The sequence below is a fragment of the Rhodnius prolixus genome, unplaced genomic scaffold (genome assembly GCF_049639745.1).
Source record: "Rhodnius prolixus isolate KJV_2025 unplaced genomic scaffold, Rpr scaffold_11, whole genome shotgun sequence".
Lineage (NCBI taxonomy): Eukaryota > Metazoa > Arthropoda > Insecta > Hemiptera > Reduviidae > Rhodnius > Rhodnius prolixus.
The window spans coordinates 2,160,460-2,170,113 of NW_027411625.1; the positions used below are offsets into that span (position 1 = coordinate 2,160,460).

Sequence of the window (9,654 nt, forward strand, 5' to 3'; positions counted from 1 at the left end):
TGTTCAATTTCCCACCTTAGGAATACTTCTGGTGCAATGCGTAAAATTAAGAAATTATCTGTTGTTTTTTTTTGTTTTCTAATATTTTATTTGTGCCATTGTCAGCTTTTTGAAGTCAGCTCATAGTGCAATATTTCTTTAGTTTGGATATTGAATAGACAATTATTATTACAGGAAATTAATTCAATTAAATTTATGTATGTATTATTTTTTGTTGGTATTTGATATTATTAGAGTATCCAGTTTTATGAAAATTTGATCGTAATTTGTAAAATATTTGTATTATTTTTTTAATTGCTGTGATCATTAGATATTATTATTGTTAAATCTTTTAAATTAGCTGTGGTAAATCAAAACAAATTTTAGATTTAGGTAATATTTTATTCCATTTTTTTACACTAATGGTTAATTTAGGCAGAAATAACATAGTTCTTTATTTTAAGAAAACTTTATTCTGAATGAGGAATGATCAGAATATATGTGATTCTGTCTTGAAAATTATTAATATTAAAGAATTTTCTTGTTCTTTAAAGTTTCATTTGCGTAGGGTGTCACCAAAAAACTGTTTTATATACAATGTTTTATATTTCTTGTTCACGGTTCATAAAAAAGATGGATGTTTTTTCTAGAGTTTTACGATTACTAGATATAAAAAATGAACCTGTTCCATTTTTGTGCTTAATAACTGGTTACAGGGAGTTTTGAACAAACAGACTGATAAAGGTTTGCATCCTGCCGTCTGGTGATAACTGAAGGCAGGATTGGGACACTCTTGTGAAAATAATACACGGCACTTCGGTCATTTTCGTCATCAAAGCTGAATAGGAAATTTAGATCTTCTGGTCACCTCTCCGTGATCTTAATCCAGCTTCTCTCAACCTTCTTCCCATGTCTGTTGGTAATTTACTTACCAGAATGAATTTGGCTTTCATAAATCTCACTTGGGATTAGGATGATCTTAAACGCAATTTGAAAGCGGTTTCGAAGAACATATAGCAAAAGAAATCATCTTTAGAACTATGTCCGTAATTCTCCTTCTTTCTCTGATCTGGACATTCTGCTGTTACTCCCGGTCTTCCTATAGCGTTAATCAGTTCGTAGACCCATCCTCGGGCTGTAACGTTAGAAGCGCTATGGATTGGTAACTTATTCTTTCTTTCAATAACACCTCTTTAGTCTCTCGTTGGTATTAAACTTATTGTTACGTTTAGAAAATTGCTGAGCATTATTTTTCAGCTAAAAAAAAAATAAAATAAATTAAGAGATGAAAGTAAAATAATATTTGCAACTATTTTAATCTTATTCCAAAAATAAAATAATAATAAATTCACATAGTTGGCGAAATTTTCTCTTTCCTATAATATTTCTGTCTATATTTGCCATATTAATTTACAGAATTGTACTCTTTTTTTTCTTTTTAATTAATAAATTTTGTATTTAAAAATAATTTTGTAATAAGAATTGCACATTTGTTTATGGTGTTATGTTAGTAATCTCATAATTGTAAATAATTGTAACTATTTGTACTATTATTTCTATTTTCTATTTAAATGATATAACTTTTATGATCTGTAACGTTTACTACTTGTAAATTTCTGTTTATATAGATATTTTGTAATTATAACAACAATAATAAATTGTATTCTTTTTAATACTCAATTAATTTCTGGACTTCGCTTGCAATATCAAGTATTAGCAACATCTCTGTTGTTCTTAGTTAAAATCCTGAAATTAGACCCAAAGCATGCAACTTTAAATGCAATACAGACATCTTGCTTATGAAGTTTTAGCACTTCAGTTGTTTTACAATACATCTTACGTTCTTAAACGTTTATGTTCATGTGATCAAACATATTTAAAATGCTTTCTTTTCCTTATTTATAAAAAAGTAAACATTCTGAATTAAAAGTAGTTACAAATACAATGCGCAATAAAGGCTGAGTTTAATTGGAAAAATAATTTTCAAAAGAAACAAAAATCAGCAAACGGTTTGTTTTATAGCTAAATAAATTTTCTGAGCTAAAATTAAAAAAATCATTGTTCAGCAGAGTTCGTAATAAGAGCAATTACCGAGGAACCTACTAGCTGAGCAATTACAGAGAACCCTGCTAACAAGAGGATAAAGCAATAACTTTCAGCGTGAAACCTTGAAAATCACACTGACTTAATGCGGAACTTATCAACTAATGATATACATCTTGCAAATCTGTGCTTCGAGGCTGTAAGATTTATAAGAAGAGCTAAATAGATATGCACTTCAGATGATAAAAATGCAGGTGATCAACTAACAAATGCGATAATAGAAGTAATGTTAGAAATTTGATGTTTATATCATACCAAAATATGTAACTAGTTCAATGTGTTCAAATTTTTTGACCGATGAAGAAGATATTAGAACTTGTTTCCTTCCAATAAGAGATAATTATAAGAGAGCTTTTATTATATTATGAGATTTCATCAAAACTTTGAAGAGTTTTTTGAATTATTGCTATTGAAAGAAAATGCTAATGTTATTACGACTACTGCTTCGTATCTTACTAAGCCTTCAGGTACTATAGAGGGAAGCAGTTATAATTTGTGGTGAGGAAAGCGATATTAATCATTTACATTTCGCCTTTTCATTCAAACAGGTTTAGCTATTATTTATTTGTTTATTTACTTTGCAATATGTAAAAATAAATATATAAAACATTTAAATGTTATTGAATATCACAAAATAATAATCTGTGAATACAAATGATCTACAGAGTTTTTTACAATCTATCATCCCTGCGGCTCTTGGTAAGATTTATTAAAATTATTTAAGGAGAAATGGCTCTCTACTGAAATAGGTTGCCGACCTCTGTCCTAACATCATATCTTTAATATTTCGCACAGGACTTAACTGGATAGATGTTTAGATAGATAGAGAAAAAGTAAAATATGAGATAATTAGTACTGCTGCTTTTGAGATTTTGAGGAAAAAAAAGTGATAGAGGGTCTCAATACTATAAAAATTTTTTTTTTTTTTTTAATTCGTATTAATATTTTATATATGGTGAGGCAGTGCTAAACTCTGAAGTGGCACTTTATAGGTAAGCTACTGCGTCTCTCACGCAAAGGCGCTTTTATAATAATTTGCCTCACAAAATATTTGAAATAAAAATTTAAATTACATATGTGCAATTATCAAGATAAGTTTAAACAGAATAGTAAAAGATGTTTTCGTGAAAAATCGATTCAGAGAAAGTGATAATTCCAGTTGGCTTATTTCATCCCATAGCTTATTGTCGGGTCCGATAGTGGAACGTATCCTAAATTAATTTGAAGTTTCTGTGATCAGACAGTCATACACAGAGCAATTTGAAACAATTATTATTGTGGACGAAGAGTTCTCAAAATATATATTTTCGGAGAAAACTCAAGTTCCAAAACTTGACAGGATCGCAACACTTATCTAGAACAGTAGGAAAAAGTAACAATGCTGAAGGAAAGTCCTAGAAGAATAAATTTGCAATTAAATGTAAAAGGAAGCCAAAAGTAACTTGTAAATGGCAGTTGTTAATGTTTCCAATCCTCAAAAAAACTAAATTTTGATATAAAACATAACAAAATAACTAAATATAAAAAGGTATTTATTTTTTTTTTTGGCCCTATATTATTGTACTGCAACTTCCTACAAACTCTTCATAATAATAATACCAATAATAATATCTACCAATATTAATATCTAATAGGGAGGCGATTAGCGTATTGGATTCCCACCCGGAGGTCCGGGTCCGAATCCATCTGCTGACCCTTACAGCTTCTTACAGCTCATTGTTCGGTGATGGACAGTATTGTTAACGAGAGAACACTGTCCGGAAGCCGGCAGTGCACTGAAAGATGCTCCGGTCGCCAATAACCTCAGATGTTGACGCGCCTTAAATCATAAAAAAAAAAAAAAATAATAATTATATCTAATAAAATAAGTTCACACTTCAAATTCATGCAATGCAACTTTTTATTTGATTATTACAAATATACAAATGGTATAAAAATTAGTATCTATGATTTTAGATTAATAACAAATTTACAAATATTTAAAATAATATGTTGCTAAAATCTAATTGACAACGTACACCAAGATTTTTGATCTTATTGTTAAATTTGTAAACATTCCTATTTTTTGATTAATTTAGAAAGTATATTCTTTAACTTACAAACTGGGTTTTTCGAAATCAAAGTAGTATTTACTTTTTGAAATGAAATTTAAGAGGACAAAAATATGAGCTTATTTGGCTACAAATCTAGTGCTGTATTTGGCTAGAAGGTGGACAAATCAGTCTTTCCAATTCTGGATATGGATGCTTAATCTTACACTTGTTATTTTAAAGTAAATTAAATCCACAAGAACTAATGTTCTCTAAAGCGTTTGCCGAAACTTTGGTAACTGTTTTTCCAAATTCATGAAAGCTCATAAAAATAAACCATTTTAGAGTAACGCCAAAATAATAGGGTACTAATAAACGGTTCTAAAGAAATTAGTTCCGTCATGATTTGGTAAAATAAGCAACAGTTACCCATTATTGCAAAAAAAGTTAAAACTTCAAACATCACTGGTTGTTAAAAAAATTAGGACGCATCTTGTGAGAATGGCTTTGAAAGACCTCATTCCAACCCAAACAACTGAAAGAGTTTAATGCAGTCAGCTTTCATTTACCTTAGCGGTAGTCATTTGCTATGTCTCAATTCAATACCTTTCTATGAAATAACCGGAAGTCAATTTTTTTCAAAATTAAATTTTAAGGCAACCTGCCCATAAAGTTGGATGCATAAAATATAATAAGAATAATAGCTTCAATAACGTATCTTTAAGCTTGAAAGTATTATCACTTCTGTGAATTTTTCTTTCATAAATTGCTAAGATATATAATGTAAACATAAAAAAAAACTAAGTAAAAATGTGGATAAAACAAAATAGAGTGAAATATTAATTCTTAGACTGTTAGGCTGGGTTGAATAAATCTTTCAAACGGCCAGCAGATGCTTCATACACCTTGTACTGCAGTACGCATTTTGTAAACATCTGTGTAGATGGTGATAGTTTATCTAGCTCTTTGGCTAGATACTTGCCAAAACTAGAGTTTTCATTTCTACGTTTTCTCTCTTTAACTTTCGGTAGTTCTTCAGCAGTCTGTGTTTCTTGGTTGACGTTGTCAGCGTTTTCTGTCAGCATTGCAACTTCTACATCTTCTTCATTTATTTCATTATTAATTGCCTCATGTTCTGGAACGTCATTTCTATCAGTATCATTTCCGCCTTGATCACTGTTTTCCTTCTCCTGCTCACCAACAACTGCCTCCTCTTGGTTACTATGATCATTTGCCAAATCAGTATTCACGTATTCATCAATAACACATTCAGGTTCCATGATATGGTCAGTATTTTTCTGGTGTTGGTGCGATGTTTCCTTCAAGTTTAGTATACTTTTCACTGCTGCCTCTGGTTCATTATTAAATGCCGACTTCTCTGCAAAATGTGGCTAAAAAAAAAAAAAAATTACCAACTAAAATTGAATAAGTTGGTTATTTGAGGTTTGTTAAAATAGAAACTTAATGATTGGCTGGTGACAAAAAGAATATATTTATTACTTAAATATTCGATGTTTTGGACATTAGTTCCTGTAGAAGGACATTAAAAGTGGCCGAAACTCGAACATTTAAGAAAATTTATCGTTTTTGGCCCCATCCAACCATTGAAGTTTGTAATACCAGAATGATTTATAACAATAGAGTAGGGAAGGGATTAGCTATGGGGTTAGCGTATTGGATTCTCACGCGGAGGACCCGGGTTTGAAACAGCTGACCTTTAGATTTTCTCTTTCTAGGAGTTTCTTACAGCTGATTATCCGATGATGGACATGTTGTCTGTAACGAGAGAACATTGTCCGGAGGCCGGCAGTGCACTGAAAATAGCTTCGGGAGCCTCAGATGTTGACGCGCCTTAAATCATAAAAAAAAAAAATAGTTCAGGTAACTGACAAAGCTCACAGCTTCAAGCCACCGAAATTGACGTGCATTACTTAAAAATAAATAAATTAATAAATAAAAAATAATCAACTTAAAAATAAACTTTTTGACACTGACCAAAGCTGAGTTTTTAGAATGGGTGTATAAGCCAAATTCCAGTTTATTTCACTAATGAGTTCAGTAGACTTAGAGATGCGATATTATAGTAATATGTCTTACTAAACATGACTAATTTTACGTCACTATTGGGGAGTATCTGTAGTGCTGAGGGGGTATTCTATGTGAAATCGAAGAGAAAGTTTAATGTACTTCCCTCCGCGCCATTATCTAGGTGACATAAGAAAGAGACATGTTTAGGGCACCCATTATGCGATGTTGATAAGGCTAGATGAGTAACTGATAAGTAAAATTTAGGAAAGATAAAAAAGGATGTAGAACAGTGCTTCAAGAACTTAACCGCAACAAATCCCAGAGAGAATGGATGGATGCTTGCCCCTTAAAAGATGAGACTGTGTTCCTCAAAAACTTCGAGCCCTACTAACTTGGTTCCATATGACTATGTTGTTCGCAGTTTTTTGTTTTAATTTTTAGGAAATTCTAGAATTAGTTAATTTTAGGAGCCTATTTGTTTTGGCTCATGGCTTTTTTTTTTTTTTGACAGGAAAAATTATATAACATTTCCGAAAAAGAAAGTGGTTTGCAAGACCCAAAAAATGGTTGGGTTTACATTAAAAGGTTTGATGAATGATTCATCAGCTGACAGAAACATGGATTACAATAGTCACTCATACCTATGATTCAACTATTTAAAAATAAAAAAAATTATTTTTGTATGAACTACACTACTTTATATTTTGTAATTCGAGACGTTTAGTTTAGGATATTTGAATTTCTATCTTGCAATTAAAAAGAGAATTAATTTATTTTATTAATTATGTATATGCTATTTTGATTTATTTGTAATAGAAATACAAAATTAAGAAATAAAAATGAAATAAAATAAATTGTATTTTCATATTTCGGCTTTTTATTTTGGTTATTCGTATATTTGTAAGCTGCATTTGTACTATCTGTAATTATCTAAAGGAGTATTTTGCTTATTTTTATTTTTTCTTATAATTTTATTTCTTTGTATGTTTTGGTCGAAAAATATGCAATTGTCTTCTTTTTTTTAAAGTTAACTACGAATGTAGGTAAAAGATGAAACTCTTGAAGACATAATTAAAATAATATTATTAGTCAAGCAAAATAAATATATAATAAATTGATTTTTAATTGAGAAACCACCACTATATTGAAGTTCTCTTATTGTAAAGAAGGCCTGAACGAGTATAAAATTTATAAAATGTAATTCATCCATTCATCTAAACATTTAGTTTAATGAAAAATAAAAAATATCTACTATCGATAATAGGAAAAAGTGGTGTGAGCAAAAATTATTCTCTTGGAAATGAAATTAGAATATCCTAATTGTTGAATGATGGTTTTACATGTGTTTGATATCTAAATTATTGTGACACTGGATTTTTAATTAAGTCTTTAAGATTTGTAATTCATTCAAAAGGAAATTTATAAATCAGAATTGTACTTATTTTAGTTACTTGTGATATTTTTTTTTATCAGAACCTAAGAGTGGTTGAAAAAGAAGAGAGAATATGTTTGAGAGATAACATAAAATACTCACTACGATTGCATGATGTCTGATGATACTCAGCTGTGTTTTAGAGAATGGTGCTCTTGTTTTGTAATGCTTCAAAAATCGCAAAGCTTCATATGCATACCAAGGTTTAAAGGGTATCTTGGCAGCTATCATGTTCTTAATACGTTTATGCTCTTTAAAAAATGATGACCGAAGTGAATTCAATTTATTTTTCAATTTTAAAACATCTGTATTATATTTTCTGGCTAAATCTCGAATTATCTTCATGCGAAAACGTTTATTACTGTATTGTAGGTCAAACCAGTTCCACAGAGGTTTGTTTCGAGCATAGTCGTTTATCAACATTAGTACATTCTCTTTACTCCAGAGCACCATCTTGTTGTCCCTGTTGGAAGCCAAAGAATTGAAAATATATTTTGCAACAAAAATATTACTTACAACTTGACGGTACGATATGAACACACCAACTAAAGTTGTATAAGCAACAAAGTTTCAGACTGCTCTGATACAATTTGAAAACTTTGATAATGAAAACTAATTCGATTTACTATTGATAAGGGCCTACATAAACAATACTTATAAGTAGAAGAATAGTATTACAAATAAACTATTTTAAGAATAACTCACTTCCAGTTGCCTGTATGCTTGAAATCCTTTGTTTAGAATGAATTCAATATCAAGTTTTTTCTTTTATCAACTGCATCATCCAGATTTTGTTTATATGATTTCTTTTGTTTAATTTATAAGTTAAATAACTACTTGCAAACTTCAGCAATTACTCATAACATTTTTTATATTCAAGATAAACTTTGGAAAATTATAAAAAAAAACAAGAAGGTATTTTTTTTAAAATGATTTTTATTTATTTAAACGAGTTAAAATATATACAATACCTTATTGTTACATACGGACTGGAACTTTTTTGGACAGCCAAACGAAGTAATCAAAAATTACCCTTATATAAACGAGATTGTTCCTTTGTTTTAAAGGAAATTTTGGAATTTTATCTTTTGCAGGAAAAAAGAAAAAATATGGTCTAAGTTAAGGATTTTTTTTTTTTTTTATATATAACTATGCGCATTTTCGTGAAGTTTTTGACTATCAATCCCTTATAAAACAACTGTCCAGTAAGATTCCTTACAGTAGGATACCCTTTAATAAACTATAATAAATTGTTCTATTTTATGTCTCTCATTTCACCATCTACCTAGGACCCAAATTTCCTTTTGTCATAGAGTTATCTTGCTACTTAAAATTCCATGCTAAAATAGCTTCACTCGCTCTGGGCGCTGATGACCTGGTAATAGGTGACGGTATTGGACATTGTTGTCTGTAATAAGAGAACACTGGCCAGAGGATGGCAGTACACTGAAAAAAGTTCTGGGCGCTAATAACCTCAGATGTTTACATGCCTTAAATTTTAAAAAAATATAAAGAAAAACGTTTCTCTTTTCCTTGACAGAAAGACAACAAAAAAAAAGCGTTTGTCATATGAAACTGTTTTTGGAAATGACGCGTAAATTGTCCAACAAGAACCTTTAAATTACGTTTAAGATATTAGGTAGGAAAAGGTTGATGGTAGATAAACTTATTTTCCTAAAACTCTTAGATGGCTCAAGTCGAGGTCAGGAGTTTTGTCCCAGGCTCGATTTGAGTTGCCGATTTTTTTTCTTTTTTGGCGCATCAGCTTCTGGGTTATTAGCGCCCTACACTCTTTTCCACTCAAACTGATTTCTCTAAATCTAGAATGGCGCTTACCCGGCATCCGGATCAACGCCATTAAAAGCTTAAAGGCGTTGGGAGCCAGGGAGGTAAGTCGTTCTTGACTTCTTCTTTACGTTAGTTTAGTGCCTTAAACTAATGAGTTGCTATTGTTATTTGACTTTTGGGCTAGCTGTATTATTCCAATTATAAAACATAAAACGTGGTGAATTTTAAAGTTCGTTAAAGTTTCTTTATTTAGGAAAATTCGTTTTTTGTTAATACACGTTGTAGATATTTGTT

At 30.3% G+C, this 9,654-nt stretch overlaps 1 protein-coding gene across 1 annotated transcript; it reads right to left on the bottom strand.

The window, feature by feature from the left end:
• Positions 1-3,993: 3,993 nt before the first annotated feature.
• On the bottom strand, positions 3,994-8,181 carry LOC141459365 (uncharacterized). Its single transcript, XM_074138380.1, has 2 exons — positions 7,675-8,181; positions 3,994-5,503 (listed from the first exon to the last, which is right to left on the bottom strand). The coding sequence occupies exons 1-2, from the start codon at positions 8,023-8,025 to the stop codon at positions 4,967-4,969; spliced, it is 888 nt and encodes a 295-aa protein (XP_073994481.1). The 5' UTR covers positions 8,026-8,181; the 3' UTR covers positions 3,994-4,966.
• Positions 8,182-9,654: the final 1,473 nt, after the last annotated feature.